Here is a 16,785-nt window from a genome sequence, read left to right on the forward strand (position 1 = left end):
AGGATGAGATGAGATAAAATGAGATAAGATGTGATAAGATAGGATGAGAAGAGACAAGATGACATAAGATAGGATAAGATGACATAAGATAGGATAAGATGACATAAGATAGGATGAGATGAGATAAGATGACATAAGATAGGATAAGATGACATAAGATAGGATAAGATGACATAAGATAGGATGAGATGACATAAGATAGGATAAGATGACATAAGATAGGATAAGATGACATAAGATAGGATGAGATGAGATAAGATGACATAAGATAGGATAAGATGACATAAGATAGGATGAGATGAGATAAAATGAGAAGATAGGATGAGATAAGATGAGACGAGATAAGAGGACTTAAGATAGGATGAGATGAGATAAGGTAGGATGAGATGAGATAAGATGACATAAGATAGGATAAGATGAGATAAGATAGGATGAGATGAGCTCAAATGAGAAGATAGGATGAGATAAGATGAGACAAGATGACATAAGATAGGATGAGATAAGATAGGATGAGATAAGATAGGATGAGATGAGATAAAATGAAATAAGATGAGTTAAGAATAGATGAGATAAGATGAGACGAGATAAGATGACAAGATAGGATGAGATGAGATAAGATAGGATGAGATAAAATGAGATAAGATAGGATGAGACGAGATAAGATGACATAAAATAGGATGAGATAAGATGAGACGAGATAAGATGACATAAGATACACAGCAAAATCGCCAGTGTTGATTTAACACCCAGAATGTTGAATTGAATTTACACCCTATAGTGTTAATATAAGTCCACTGGACTCTGGGTGTTAATTCAACACTAGGGATTTTACTCTGTAGGATGAGGTGAGATAAGATGAGATGAAATAAGAGGAGATAAGATAAGGTGAGACGAGATAAGCTGAGATAAGATAAGATGAGACAAGATAAGACGAGATAATTTGAATAATTTAAAAATAAGATAAAATATTATTGAAAAATACAATTGAAAAGTAAAAATATATATTATATTATATTATGTTATATTATTTTATATTATATTATATACAGGGTGTCTCCATATGTAGAGGATTATGTTTGCTAGCGCCACGTCGGTTGTTCCATCGTCAGTGGATGTTCGTGGACGTCCACTTCTCGGTCGGTCCTCAGTACTTCCAGTTTTTTTTTTTTATTTGTTAATAAGTAAGGCGTGATGGGCTTGCCATGTTTCCTGTTAAAGTCCTTCACAGGGGTGGCAGTGGCTCAGGTGGTAGAGCGGGTTGAGATGAGATGAGATGTGATAAGATAAGATATTAGTTGTCCACTAATCGTAGGGTTGGCGGTTCGATTCCTGGCCCACATGTCTCCACATGCAAAGTGTCCTTGGGCAGGACACTGAACCCCAAGTTCCTCCTGATGGCAAGTTAGCGCCTTGCATGGCAGCCCTGCTACCATTGGTGTGTGAACGAGAAACAGTGTAAAGCACTTTGTAGAAGGTTTGTAGGTTGTTGGACTCCTTGATCTAGAAATGTCAGTAATAGTGGAAAAACTCTAAAGAAACTGCATTGATTATTGCATATCTTGATCATTTGTTTCATGTTAATTCAAACACAGCTTGTGATACAAATTACAGAACACGGCGTATTTATAACTGCTTTCTTTAATTATTTTGTCAGGCAGTAAACTATAAGAAATGCTTGTACAGACAGACCTTACAGAATAGCATTCACAGCAAGACATCAGCTCACAGCCTAACCAGGGTAGCGTTGGGAAGGTTTGTTTCAATTTGCATGTCATGAATATTTATAACACGTTGCATTTTTAATGAGGTGAAGGTAGATGTGCTTTTTACACCATTTTTTTTGTTGTTGTTTTTAGTAGATTCCTGGGCATTAAAAAAACACGAAGCAGGTTTCTTTTATTATTTTAATAGTCACGGATTTCGAGTCAGGAGCAGAGATCCTTGTTCTCTCATCTATCAGCATCAGATATGAGAGATAAATCTGACTAGCTGTATAAATCTTAGCAGTTGATTTCTGTCTCTCTCTCTCTCTCTCTCTCTCTCTCTCTCTCTCTCTCTCTCTCTTCCTCACTGTGCAGAAGCACGATGGACATTTCACCGTCATCCAGCTGGTCGGTATGCTGCGTGGCATAGCCTCCGGTATGATGTACCTGTCCGACATCGGCTACGTCCACCGGGACCTGGCAGCCCGGAACATTCTGGTGGATGACAACCTGGTGTGTAAGGTGTCGGACTTCGGCCTGTCCAGGGTCCTGGAGGACGACCCAGAGGCTTCCTACACCACTACAGTGAGACGCACGCACACACCTGCTATAGATTCTGAGAAACCTTATAAAGCCGACTAACACATACAGTTATAAAGCATTACCACATACAGTTATAAAGCATTTCTACATCATTATTTTTGTAAAACGCCACCCTCAGCTATGGGTTATTCCTTACATAAAGCTGGTGAACTTTTGTTGTTGTTGTTGTTGTTATTGTCGTTGTTTGCGCAGTATCTATCTAGCCATCTGAGAGAATATAGAAACTATCCTACACGGTTTGTTAGCTCAATGTTATTGAGCCTAAAGTCTCCAGAATCACTTAAAAATAAGCTCTCACTTAACACTCATTAAATACAACGAGTTTATGTGAAGTGTAATTGGTTTGCATCTCGAGATTGTGCTTCCGAAACCCAACACCACGCTCGTCTTCTGTAATATTGGTTAGAAGATCCCTGGCTCCATGCTGGTCTTGGCTCCGAAAGAGTCTTTTACTGTCATTTCTCTAATTTGTCTGGATCGTGAGTCAGAAAGGCGGCTGTGCAGCTGGACCGAACAAATGCGGTTTATCTCAGGACCTGGCTGCGTAACTGAGTTGAGCGTCGTGAGTATAAGTGGACTTTGAGATCCATTTCTGTAGGATGATAGTGTGAGAAGATAATGGAGTGTCTGCAACAAGAATCATCGAAATCTAGTCTTAATACTGTATGAGAGAAAGTCTTTGGTCTGCTAACGCAATCTGCACGTATTGGATTTTCAGGAGAGTAGTGAATTATGTGGAAATGGGATCTTCTGTGTATGACATGAAACCTCGGCAGTCTTGGAACTGGACTGATTTATTAGAAACAAGAACTGACCCGAAGTGTACGATGAGAAAGTTGAAGATTGAAGGAATGGAGATACTGATACTTTTTTTTCTTCTTATTCGCAGGGAGGGAAGATTCCCATCCGTTGGACGGCTCCGGAGGCCATCCAGTACAGGAAGTTCTCCTCAGCCAGCGACGTCTGGAGCTACGGCATCGTCATGTGGGAAGTGATGTCTTACGGAGAACGGCCGTACTGGGAGATGTCCAATCAGGATGTGAGCTCAATTTCAGTGTATTTGTAGAGCAGTGGTCACCAAACCTCTTCCTTGAGGTCTACCTTCCTGTTTCCGGTTTCATCTCCAACCAAAATCTAACACACCTGTTTTAGTTGATCAAGAACTTCTTAAGACAGTGATTCGATGGTCAGGTGGGCACCAGTATGGTTGGAGATAAAGTCTTCAGGAAGGTAGATCTCCAGGAACAAGGTTGGTGAGGTTGGTGACCACTGTTGTAAAGGGTTTTCTAAAAATGTCACAAAGCAGCTTTACAGGACTCCAGATGTGCATTTAGATTTCCGATGGCAAGAAAGACATCATGAGGAAGAAACCTTGACAGGAACCCAAAAAAACAAAAAGGAACCCATCCTCTTTATAAATCATTACAGTGTATGGATAAAGCAGAGTAAAGCCAAACTGTACTGTGTGAGTGTTGGGAAGAGCAAATCTTACAGGTATCCATCTTGGACCATCTAACAGCTGAAGGTGCCACCTATCTACCTTACCTAATGATACTTGGCCGCCATATTGGTCTTCCTTGGTATGATTGGTTATCTATGGGCGTAATGTAAAACCATTTAAAGGTCTCGGCATACCTAGTGCTCGGATGATGCCTCCAAGGGTTACACGATGACGAAACCGCTTCACTAGCTTACGTACTCTCTGTGGTGTGGTATTAGCCATTGTGTATGAGTGCTCCAGTACTGCAGGTGACAGTATCCATGACTACAAGAAGAAGATTGCTGCTCCTCAAAGGCATGAAGCACGTTTGTCAGTCGAGTTCACATATCACCCACGTGGAGATAAGCGAAGACTCTACACGAGGCTCCGCAATCCCGTCATGTTTTTTTTTTTTTCTTCGTCATCCATGTTACATTTATACGCGATATTGAAAGACCATCTCCAGCCAGTGTGTGGCAGTGTGTAAATCTCCACTGTGTGTCCTCCTTGCAGGTGATCCTGTCCATAGAGGAGGGTTACAGGCTGCCGGCGCCCATGGGCTGCCCCGTGGCTCTGCACCAGCTGATGGTTCACTGCTGGCAGAAGGAGCGCAGCAGGCGGCCTCGCTTCCACGACATCCTCAGCTTCCTGGACAAGCTCATCCGCAACCCCAGCAGCCTCCTCACGCTGGTGGAGGATGTACACAGGTGGAGTTCCAGCCACCACGCCACCACTGTCGCCGTCAGATAACGAATGCGTCGATATGTAAATGTCAAACGCATACGGTAGCTGCAAGTCAGTGAAATAATTACAGACATGCTCGTCTCGTACTATCTTCCTTTTACATATTCACCTCATTTACCAGAACGCTATTTTAGAAGCTGTGTGGAATCTACCAGCAACGAGGGCTGACTTGACGCAGGATTTGATTGGTCGGTTTGATCAAATAATAATGTACTGTCTGCTCGGTAATATTCAAAGAGGTAGGAATGATTGAGATTCGAGCATTCGTGCAGAACTAACAGCTCCGAATGGTGGTAATAATTATAAATTATACATGGCAGTAGACGACACCACTTTATAGTCTCTACTCACGAGCTAATTATCAAGTCCTTCATGAGCCGAGTGAGCTGCACGGTAATGTGTACGAGGATCCCTGTTGGAGTTGTGTCCTTGCCGAAGCGATATCACGCCGTCTTTTCAGTTAGGAGATGTTAACATGAGCTACCAATTTGTCAGCTTGCAAAAAACGCGGTAGGATGAATTGGCTGTGCCGTGTGCAGTTTATTTTTGCTTGATCTTTTTCTCCCCATGACCTATTGACGTATAACGTTGAGTTTGATCTCGCCGAGCACGTCCACGCGCCTCCGTTTAAACGGCGCCGTGTTTGTCCTTGGTGTTTGCACAGTTTACCCGACTCCCCAGACGACCTGCCTGACTATCCTCTCTTCATTTCCATCGGCGACTGGCTGGACTCCATCAAAATGAGTCAGTACAAGAGCAACTTCATAGCGGCAGGGTACACGACCCTGGACTCCATCTCCAGCATGAGCATCGAGTAAGTAAGACAGTCTGCCGCTTTGTGACAGTTGAAAAGGAAACGGAATTTACAGTGAGAAAAAAATATATTAAACTTGAGGCTGGACCTTGAGTGGATTTTTAATTTAAAAAAAATAAATTTAAAAAAATAAATAAAAAAAATAAAGAGTCGACACACCCCTTGTTAAAATCGCAGGGATTTGTATATAATATTTAAAAATGAAATCAAGGTCAATCTTTTTTCCACCTTTAATGCGATATAGCAACCGACAGCACTGAAGTGAAAAACAAATAGAAATGTGTTAAGAGAAATAAAAAAGAATTTGCATAAGTTAACCTGACGTTATTTAACTTGGTTTCATTTTTTTTATTTTATTTTTTTTTACACTGCAAAAGCGTTTTATATTCACTGTATATGATGTGCTTAAAGCTTGACAGGATGTTTAATAAGTAATAAAACTCTTGCGGGGAAAATAATCAACAATGGGTTGATGTAATGCAGTGTAACACGGACGATCGGTATTTTCCCATAAGAGCATGTCGCGACGTGTTTTATTCCTCTTATACCTCAGCAATTTGGCCGATATTACGATTTTTTAATCTATTAACGAACATGTCGTACTTTTTATCCATTTATAGTTACATTTAATGCTGTGAACTTCTTCAAGGTATTAAGACAAAATAAAAATAAAAAAATGTGCAGATGTGTGACGTTAACAAGAAATGAGAAACCCCTCTGTCCTGCAAATCGCTGACACTGGAGACTCCTTCTATAAATGTTGAGTAAATAATAAGATTATTGCTAGTCGTAGATTATGCGGATTATGTGCCATAGTGTAGAGGTGTCGCTATAGTAATTATACTGTAGTAGAATGGGCGGATTAATATTGATACGGAGATGCGATTTGCCTTGCAGTGGAAAGTGCAGTTAGAGGTGCTGTTATGGAAAATGAATCAACACAACAGCACGACGGTTTATAGCAGAGTTTTGAACCTCACTCATTGTGCATGTGGTCTGTCCTCTCGCAGCGACGTCCGGAGGATCGGCGTGTCTCTGATCGGCCACCAGAGGAGGATAGTGAGCAGCATACAGACACTGCGACTGCAGTTCCTGCACATTCAACAGAGCGGCTTCCACGTATGAGACGGACCAGCCAATACCAACACACACACGCACACACACACACACACACACACACAAACACACACTTACCCTAACACACACCCACGCACACACACATGCACACATATACCTAAACAGTCAGGCCTCGTCTGTTTTACAAACCGCGATGAGAGAACTTCAGGCTTTCTCAAAACTTTTCAACCGGCCATCGAAGGCTTCCAAATGAAAAAGCAATCAAAGGGGAAAAGGGACCAGTGCGAAACAAAGCGTCTCTGGGAGATGGACAACCAATCAGGGTTGGAAACATGGCACTGTCGCTATGGTGATGTCATCTGTCCATCATCCACAAGTTCCGTGACTGGCTGGATTCACAGTCGGAGAACTTTTAATAGTATATTTGCTATTTTAATGTAACAAAGTACGTGTCTTAATAGATATTTATCATTTATTTATCATGCTACTTCCAGGAATTCGAGAGACCTTGAATGTCGAGCGGATTGGTACGGCTTTTACCCATCGTTTATCATCTGATATTTATGCTGGTATTTATATGTACATGTGTATGTCTGGGGTTTTGTTTTGTTTTGTTTGTTTGTTTGTTTGTTTGTTTTATGGGTTGTTGTTTTTTTTTTCCTGCAGCAATATGTGCAGTCTTTTCAGACCAAGAAAAGACGCTAAATTAGGGCGTAGGAGTAGAGAATTGTGTTTTGAAAAGGAAAAAAAAAAAACGCAGCACAAAACCATTGACCTCCTCAGGCAGTCAGCTACGCCGTGCGAGATCGCTTTGGACCTTTTGGAAGATTGAAAGCCATGGTCTCGTGCTTCTGCATCAGACCTCACACTCTCAAATGTACATGCCAGTCTTCACCTTACAGACCTACATACTCTGCTGTGATGCACAAGATTTATAAAGCTCTTTTATTTATTTATTTATTTATTTATTTATTTATTTAAGACAGGCGAGATTGTCCATGGTGAGTTAGATAGGGGCGGTTTTAGTATAAATAGAATATACGCATTGAATGTACAGTAGGATGGTGTGTAGCAGAGAAAGTACGTGCTCTCTCTCTCTCTCTCTCTCACACACACACACACACACACACACACACACGTACACCTTACAGGTTATCATGCTTACATAACAATAATTCAGTCATACCCTCTATTGCTAACTTTACACACATATACCTTGCAGATTAGTGCATTTTCCTATTAATGCACTGTATTGCTTACTTTAAACACACACACACACACACACACACACACACACACACACACACACTCTAAAACGCCACATGCAGAGGCTGTCCTTGTACTAGAGCACATGTCCAGGACACTGAGGACTCGTCAAGGGAAAACCGGTGAATGAATAGGGACTAGTAATACAATAGTATATTATTTTTTATAATTTATTCTGGATTAATACAGAGGTTTAAGTGGATCGATTAGGTTGAATGTTTGTAAGAAATAAACGACGATGGATGCCTTGTGTGTTTTGTCGGGTCATTTTGCTCCACTAAAATGAACAGAAGCTGTAAATGAAATGAAGTGCAAAAAAAAAAGGACGAGTATATTACAAGTGCACGGTGTTTACAACATGCCTTATGTAGAGATCTTTCAACTCAACCTAAAATATAAAGTGGTGCTTGAAAGTTTGTGAACCCTGTAGAATTTTCTACATAAATCTGTCCTAAAACAGCGTCGGATTTTCACACTTAAGTCCTAAAAGTGTCCGCATACTGTATCACTGTCCTCGATAAATAAATCACAGAGCGTAATATTTTTGTCTCGTCTGTTTAATTGGGTTCGCTTTATGTACCTTGACGAAATCTGATATAGAAATAGAGAAACTTCGCAAACTTTCAAGAACCGCTGTAATTCTCAGTTCCAAATCATCACCCTTCAGCAGCTTCTTTATCCTTATTAGCCTTTTCTTCGTCGTTTTCTACAGCTGTGCTCTTATCATACCTTCATGGCTCTGTGCACTTGTTTCATTTCTTTACTTCATTTAAATATGTTAATATAATGCGAGTCACTGTGACTATTATGCAAATTAGGGGTATTAGACTATTCTAATTAAATGACTACGCTGCCATTAGCAGTCGCACAATTATAGACACAAACAAGTTACATATATGAGCAGATTAAGCAGCAATAGGCATGGGCATTAATAGAGATTTCACTATAAACACCTGGACACTGGTCCCTTGTTATATGGTAGAGTGCGACACCTGTTTGGTTACTCTGACATTTCTTGCCATCACAGACACACTGTGAAAGATTTTAGGTTAAAAGTTTGAGGTTAAAACTCAACGTTTAAATACTTCTGGATTCTGTGTAGCATTTCATTTGAATTTCGTTTGGAAATGTAATGCGACGTTCGAAGTTACAGCACCGACCTGCTGTTGCTGAAAATTTGTTCACTAAAAATATAAAATCACCAGAGATGTTTATTTTTTCTCAGCCATGAGGCATTCACAATATACCCAATGGTCTAGCCTCTAGGTAAATAAAATAATGCAACGCTAGTAAGTTGGAGAAATATTTTTATTAGGTCAGGCTTTGGTTTCAATCTTGGTCGAACAGGAAACCACCATCAATGCATCAAGCTTATGGGTTGAGGTCTCTCAGACACTGGACAATACCAGTTAAAAATATATCATGTCCCTTAGGGCTTAAATGAACCCCATCTCTTAAATACAGTTCAGGCTTATTAAACTGTATGTGCGGATGAGGGACAAAGCTCCCGTTAATGTACGAAACAAACGTAGCCATCTCGTTGTTCACAAACATCCGCACTTTCTCCACCTTTCCCGGAAGGCCATGCTGCCATTGGCGCCTTTGGTTGATTGAAGAAAACAGAATCTTCATCTGGGGAAACTGTCTGTGGAGCTCAAAGAGGTCCCTCTTCATTGTTCTGAGAAGCAGCAAACGTTCCACACGTCCTAGGTCGTTGCCCCCACAGTGAATCACTAGCACATCTGGAGCAGTTCTTCCTTCAAGGCACTGTTTGAAGAAGTAAAGGAGTTCACCCCAATACATGCCTCCCCTGCAAAACCACTCGACCTGAGAAGCCACACCAAGATTGGTGCCCATGGTCTCCCTTGCTCGCGCTTCACTCCGTCGAACGTAGCTGTCGCCAACGATCCAGACTCTGTGTGAAGCTGATAAAAAAAAAAATTACAATCAAAATTATTTACAATGCAGCACATGTTTGGAGGTCACACGATTGCTGAAGAACTCCTTGTAAATCAGTTTGTCGTTAATCATTCGGTAGTATCTGATGCTACATTTTTTTTGATTATTTGATTATTTCAAGAAAATATTTGCAGGTAAAAATTTTTTTATATGTTTTATATAAACATAATTGTCACCATTTATCTTGGTATATAATATTATTGCAAAACTGTATTACCATTGCACTAATCTAGATCACATTGCATTCAAAAGTATTGTCTCTCCACATGTGCTTAGTTTAATAGGAAGCTCTCTAGGTAATGGGCAACAAGATCCATTCTATAAGACATTACAAGGACGGCAGTGACTCACGTTGTGACTGGACTCTCTGTGTGTCCTTGTGCTGACTCTGCCGAGGGTTGGTAGGCCGGCTGCTCCCCGTCTTCTGCTCTGTCCAGGTGAGGTGAGGCTTGCACTCTTCTCTGCTATTAGACAGAGCTACATGAATCGGCCTCCTGCCCAACATCTTCCCGTTCATGCCTTTAATGGCCTCCATGGCTTCGTTAGTAGACGAATAGCTAACGTAGCCAAAACCCTTGGAGCGGCCATTCTCCATCACCACCTGTAGGGAACAGCGAGGAGATACAGAAAGCAAAGAATGAGCATTACACTAGCAACACACTAAAATGTAAACAGAACAGCTATGTTATGTTAGTATCAGGGTACTGCTATCGCACCTCCCCATAGTCCATATGTACGTCTTATGTTATATGTTAAAGGTCATTTCCGGCAGCAGCTATACAAAATACAGGATATGAAATAAGCATTGGGAAAAGGAAGAAAATGTAGGGATTATTAGTTGACCTTGGCACTGACGACGGCTCCGAACGGGAGGAACTCCTTGTGCAGGCGCTTGTCGTCCACGCTGTAGTCCAGGCTCTTGATGAACAGTTCGACTCTCTACAGAACAGAGCGCAAAGTCAACATCCAGTGTGTTAATTAAGCCAATCAAAAAGCTAAAAATGTGAGACAGCATACCACAGCCGTGTAAGACCTGGACCAAAAGCATAAACGTAAAAGAGCATTGGACTCTTTCAGTAAAACTGTGCGTTTGGCTTCATGATAATCAGATTTACTGTGGAACATTAACACACGTTAAAAACAATATAAGACTCATAATTAGTCATTTCTCTGAACATGTACACACAGTTCTACATTTTGATGTTCTCAACTTCCAAAGCCCCTAAAAGACTAAAAGCCAACATTTCCATCCATAGACAAACTCAGAGACACACCCCCATGTCCAAATATGGACACAAAGGCATGTCCTCTCAGGCCTGTGATCTGCAGACAGACTTTACTGCTGTACCTTGGGGTACTTGCTGTGGTGAGACTTGTCCATAGGGAACTTCTTGGTCTTATCTTTCATGACTTGATCCTTTATCCACTCCCAGATACTCTTGACAATCTCATCAATATCCAAAGTCTGTTCCTTAATCTCAACCACTGTGAGAGGTGTAGGAGGTGGGACTTTGTATGGCTCGGCCTCTTCTCCATCCATGATTTCACCCCCTGTGAGAGGTGGAGGAGTTGGGGGTGTGGATGGCTCAGATTTCTCTGCCTCCATAATCTCGCCCAATGTGAGAGGTGTAGGAGTTGGGGGTGTGGATGGCTCGGCCTTCTCTGCCTCCATAATCTCAGACAATGTGAGAGATGAAGGAGTTGGGGGTGTGGATGGCTCGGCCTCTTCTGCCTCCATAATCTCAGACAATGTGAGAGATGAAGGAGTTGGGGGTGTGGATGGGTCTGCCTCCTCTGCCTCCATAATCTCAGACAATGTGAGAGATGAAGGAGTTGGGGGTGTGGATGGGTCTGCCTCCTCTGCCTCCATAATCTCAGACAATGTGGGAGATGAAGGAGTTGGGGGTGTGGATGGCTCTGCCTCCATAATCTCACCCAATGTGAGAGATGAAGGAGTTGGGGGTGTGGATGGCTCGGCCTCCTCTGCCTCCATAATCTCAGACAATGTGGGAGATGAAGGAGTTGTGGATGTGGATAGAGATGCTTCAGAAATGGCATCGCTGCTTTGGTCAGGAGGCAGATCGGAGGTGGGTTGAGGCTCAAGCTCTGGCACAGGCGGTGATGTGTATACAGGCGCTGCTTGTTCATCTGGACAAACTGCAGGACAAGAAGGAGATAAAATGGAGAGACGGTCTAAGTTGCATAGAAACTTTACAACATTAAAAGAATCAACAGCAGAAAACAGGTATATTTTAATCTTGTTTACCGAGTGTGAGCACGTCAGTGGCAGGGGTCTGAGGAGTTATAATACTGCCATCCTGAACACCTTCATCTTCACACTGAGAGAGAAAAAGAGAACAAAGTGAATGAATTTTCTTGTGAAATAATAAACTGTTATTATTTAATCACTTTTGACCTATGGAGTCCTGTTTTAAAACTGAGCCAGTGTGTACATTTCCATCCACAGACAAACTCAGAGACACACCCCCATGTCCAAATATGGACACAAAGGCATGTCCTCTCAGGCCTGTGATCTGCAGACAGACTTTACTGCTGTACCTTGGGGTACTTGCTGTGGTGAGACTTGTCTATAGGGAACTTCTTGGTCTTATCTTTCATGACTTGATCCTTTATCCACTCCCATATACCGTTGACAATCTCGTCAATATCCACAGTCTGTTCCTTAATCTCAACCACTGTGAGAGGTGTAGGAGGTGGAACTTTGTATGGCTCGGCCTCTTCTCCATCCATGATTTCACCCCCTGTGAGAGGTGGAGGAGTTGGGGGTGTGGCTGGCTCAGACTCCTCTGCCTCCATAATCTCACCCAATGTGAGAGGTGTAGGAGTTGGGAGTGTGGATGGCTCGGCCTTCTCTGCCTCCATAATCTCAGCCACTGCGAGAGATGAAGGAGTTGTGGGTGTGGATAGAGATGCTTCAGAAATGACACGGCTGCTTTGGTCAGGAGGCAGATCGGAGGTGGGTTGAGGCTCAACCGCTGGCACAGGCCAGAGTGTGTATACAGGTGGCACTTGTTCATCTGGACAAACTGCAGGACAAGAAGGAGATAAAATGGAGAGACGGAGAAAGTTGCACAGAAACTTTACAACATTAAAAGAATCAACAGCAGAAAACAGGTATATTTTAATCTTGTTTACCGAGTGTGAGCACGTCAGTGGCAGGGGTCTGAGGAGTTATAATACTGCCATCCTGAACACCTTCATCTTCACACTGAGAGAGAAAAAGAGAACAAAGTGAATGAATTTTCTTGTGAAATAATAAACTGCTATTATTTAATCACTTTTGACCTATGGAGTCCTGTTTAAAAACTGAGCCAGTGTGTATATAAAAGCATGAGCACTAATCGTACAGGAGGTGGTGTCAGGGGAGACGAGATTTCTTACCAGTGTGCGCTCCTTTTTTGCCAGAAGTGGCCGGGTGTGCTGAGGAGGCTGGGGAGTGGGATAATACACTTCATCTGAAACATGAAAAACAACCATCATCGGGTCAGTCAAGTAACATCTCAGGGCCTGTCCCAAATCCGAAATATTATAGCCCAATGTAAACATTTACGAATGACTTTATTTCTCATCAACGCCACTAAAAACAAGGGTTTGATCCTGACCGCATCATCGTAGTTCATCACACACTCATTCACACCCATTCGGGGGCAATTTAGTGCTGCACCACTGTGCCGCCTTCAGCCAAAATAATATGGAGAAAAAGAAACAGTTGAAATGCTAATTACTGTGCATGTAGCCATCGGGAGGACAAAATCCAGCAGGTGTGGCCAGTGGATACTGCTGCTGAACAGATGGAGAGTCATGGTAAGATATATAATAAATGTCAAAAGAAATAATCAAAAGTACCGTTTATTATTAGGAATAAACATGAAGAGATGTCAAAGACAACACTTTACATTATAGTCTTCAGTCTTAATCACTGAAGAAATTATGATTTGTAATTTCAACCAAATGTTATATATATGTTATATTTACACTTGAACTTGAATAGCTCTTTGACTGGAAAAGAAACAGTGTTATACCTGGACAGACGGGATGGAGGAGTGGTGTTGTTTCATCTCCATCATTGAGGGTGTGGGGTAGAAATGAGCTGGCATGGCAGGGTGGGATGAGGGGTAGAAGTGAGGGGGCTGGATGGGGTGGGACTGGGGGTAGAAGTAAGGTGGCTGGATGGGGTGGGACTGGGGGTAGAAGTGAGGGGGCTGGATGGGGTGGGACTGGGGGTAGAAGTGAGGGGGCTGGATGGGGTGGGACTGGGGGTAGAAGTAAGGGGGCTGGATGGGGTGGGACTGGGGGTAGAAGTGAGGGGGCTGGATGGGGTGGGACTGGGGGTAGAAGTGAGGGGGCTGGATGGGGTGGGACTGGGGGTAGAAGTGAGGGGGCTGGATGGGGTGGGACTGGGGGTAGAAGTGAGGAAGCTGGATGGGGTGGGACTGGGGGTAGAAGTGAGGGGGCTGGATGGGGTGGGACTGGGGGTAGAAGTGAGGGGGCTGGATGGGGTGGGCTGGGTTTGCAGCAGGCACAAAATACAAAATTTTCTGAGACTTGGACTGAAGAACGAAACAGAGTTGGCTTTTAGAGAAACAAATTATTTCAGCAAGAAAGAAGTACAAAAAGCAATGAACATGTGCATACTGAGGCCTACTGATGAAATAATTACATTTCTCGGAATAACCAGGTCTGGATATATTACTTATTGTACTGTATCTTCTGCTTCTGTGTTAAATCATTGTGTCCAAGGCTTTAGCGCTCCCGAGCACACAATAGGCCACTTGTCCTACTGAATATTAAACTATAAAATACCAGTGGATCCGTAATATGAATCCTGACTATCAAACTTTCTAATCAACATAGCCATATTCAAAAGGTTACAACTCACCATTTTCCAAAGAGGATGTTGTGAAAAGTGGAACGAAAAGAGTGAAATGTTCAAATTGAATAATCGCTAGCTGTAGCTGAAGTCGCTTGCTCGCTCTTGCTGATCGTTGAAGTGTGTTTGTGTGTTGGTATGGAAAAGGAATTCAGTGTCTCTCCTCACTTTGTTCTAGAATTCGAACACACTGTTTCATAGTTGATGATGCGTTAATATTCCAAAGTGAAAAACTTCTCCATGGCAACTGAGCCATCCCATAGTAAATGTTTTACACTAACTATATGTAACCATACGTTTATGCTCACAACCACATCACACAATGTGCTAAAAATTTAATATATAAGATATCGTGGACAGGGGTATTTCTAGGACTTTAAGATATGGGGGCTCAGCCCCAAGAGGCCTCAGTCAGTTATTTATTTCAAGCTGTCTAAATGCCCTGAAATATTTTCCCATTGGTGTCCTCATGGTTTTTAATCATAGCTAACACATCTGAGTGAATCTCAGCATTAGCTGATTTCAAAGAATAACAGTGTGAATTCATCAAGTGATGTTACGTCATTGGGTTTCTCCCGTCCACTTGCTGGTTTTTGTCAGATTGCTGTTACTACAGTCAGCTACCTGGACAGGAAAGATCTATGTTGTCTATGTTGGAAAGCTATGTTGTCTCATTTTGGCTATTCTCTAGTTTAGAATTTTTGCGCATTTCCATAAATAAGCAAGATTGTAACCATTTAAGCCTTTAAGAGCTGATTGAATATGTTTAGCACGTCAATTACAAGGACGTTAATCAATTTATTCCCTTTAATAAGACTGAAACTGTACAATTGACTACATATTAAAAGAAAAATTCTAATGTTCTTCTTTCCACTCACCAACCACTTTATTAGGAACACCTGTACACCTATACATTAAGGCAATTATCTAATCAGCCAATCGTGTGGCAGAAGTGCAATGCATAAAATCATGCAGATACGGGCCAGCAGCTTGGAGTAATGTTCACATCAACCATCGGAATGGAGGAAAAGATGTGATCTCAGTGATTTTGGCTGTGGCATGATTATTGCTGAAAGCTGAGGCTGAAGTGGGCACAGGCTTGCCAAAACTGGACAGTTGAAGACTGGAATAGCCTAGCCTGGAGGTGGTGTAATGGTGTGGGGAATGTTATCTTGTCACACTTTGGGCCTGTTAATAGCAACCAATCATCGCTTGAATACCACAGCCTATTTGAGTAATGTTGCCGACCATGGCCACAATTTACCCATCTTCTAATGGCTACTTCCAGCCTGATAATGTACCGTGTCGAAAAGCAAAAGCCATCTCAATATGACAATGAGGTCAATGTTCTTCAGTGTTCTTCAAATCTGCAAGGACTGCATTATTCAATCATGTCAACATGGACCAAACTCACAAAGAAATGTTTCCACCGGTTTGTGGAATCCATGCCACAAAGAATTGAAACTGTTTTGAGAGCTGTTTTAAGATAGTGCTCCTAGTGCTCTGTGGGTGTATTTACCTATAACCTGGTTTTTAAGACTACCTGTGGAAAGCTGATGTCTATCCAACATTGCTGCATGTCCTATTTAAACTAAACAAAAAATAGAACGGAAAGACATAAATAACAAATACATATATTTTAAGGATTTTTAAAAATAGCATGGATAACCTATAATAAACAGCAATTTCTCATCATATACCTGTCTCATACCCTGCTCATATCACACCTCCACTGCCCACAGTCTCCTCCTCCTGCTGGCTGTACAATGTTCTGCATTGTATAATTACACATTTACACCTAAGTTATATGTACTGTATATGATGCCTCATCATGGTATGCTGTTTAAATGATGGTTAGCGCTATTTAAATGTATGCAGCTCATATTTAGTGGATATGAAATCATACACCAGCAGTACAATGGTGCACTGAGGACAGTGTTTCGTCAACTGGAACAGAAACCTCAATGTGCACAACAAATCTGCTCTGTTGTATAATGTCTGATCTGAAGTCCTAATGTTAAACATTTGATTGAATTTCTCGATTGAATAACAAAGTTTATAAACTGGGGACAGAAAATGATTGACACTTAATGAGCTCCATGGCAGCACCTTGAGTATGTACAGTATGTAACGGTGCAGTGTATAGTATACAGTATATAACCATATACAGTATATAACGGTCTGGTGTATAGTATACAGTATATAACGGTGCGGCGTATAGTATACAGTATATAACCATACAAAGTAT

At 41.8% G+C, this 16,785-nt stretch overlaps 2 protein-coding genes across 4 annotated transcripts in view; one reads left to right on the plus strand and one right to left on the minus strand.

Moving 5' to 3' along the window:
• Positions 1–8,002, plus strand: part of epha6 (eph receptor A6) — a 58,165-nt gene extending 50,163 nt beyond the window's left edge. The window contains exons 13-17 of the mRNA XM_053616193.1: positions 2,079–2,288; positions 3,196–3,345; positions 4,300–4,493; positions 5,195–5,344; positions 6,355–8,002. Coding sequence (XP_053472168.1) covers positions 2,079–2,288; positions 3,196–3,345; positions 4,300–4,493; positions 5,195–5,344; positions 6,355–6,469 — 819 coding nt within the window. The 3' untranslated portion in view covers positions 6,470–8,002. The remainder of the gene's footprint in view (positions 1–2,078; positions 2,289–3,195; positions 3,346–4,299; positions 4,494–5,194; positions 5,345–6,354) is intronic.
• A 975-nt stretch (positions 8,003–8,977) lies between these two features.
• LOC128602527 (cell surface glycoprotein 1-like) lies at positions 8,978–14,726 on the minus strand. Of its 3 annotated transcripts, none has more exons than XM_053616398.1 (11): positions 14,547–14,720; positions 13,690–14,217; positions 13,393–13,450; positions 13,049–13,122; positions 12,803–12,875; positions 12,206–12,693; positions 11,913–11,985; positions 10,995–11,803; positions 10,490–10,585; positions 9,998–10,247; positions 8,978–9,612 (listed from the first exon to the last, which is right to left on the minus strand). In XM_053616398.1, exons 1-11 carry the CDS (start codon positions 14,547–14,549, stop codon positions 9,059–9,061), a joined length of 3,006 nt encoding a protein of 1,001 aa, XP_053472373.1. In that variant the 5' UTR covers positions 14,550–14,720; the 3' UTR covers positions 8,978–9,058. The 3 variants fall into 3 exon arrangements, 2 of the variants coding, with proteins under 2 accessions (XP_053472373.1, XP_053472374.1); XM_053616399.1 differs by having other exon boundaries at positions 13,393–13,447; positions 14,547–14,710; XR_008384852.1 differs by lacking the exon at positions 8,978–9,612 and adding an exon at positions 10,664–10,760 and having other exon boundaries at positions 10,210–10,247; positions 14,547–14,726.
• Between the last annotated feature and the right edge of the window lie 2,059 nt (positions 14,727–16,785).

This window comes from Ictalurus furcatus, chromosome 26, assembly GCF_023375685.1.
Source record: "Ictalurus furcatus strain D&B chromosome 26, Billie_1.0, whole genome shotgun sequence".
NCBI classification, from domain to species: Eukaryota; Metazoa; Chordata; class Actinopteri; order Siluriformes; family Ictaluridae; genus Ictalurus; species Ictalurus furcatus.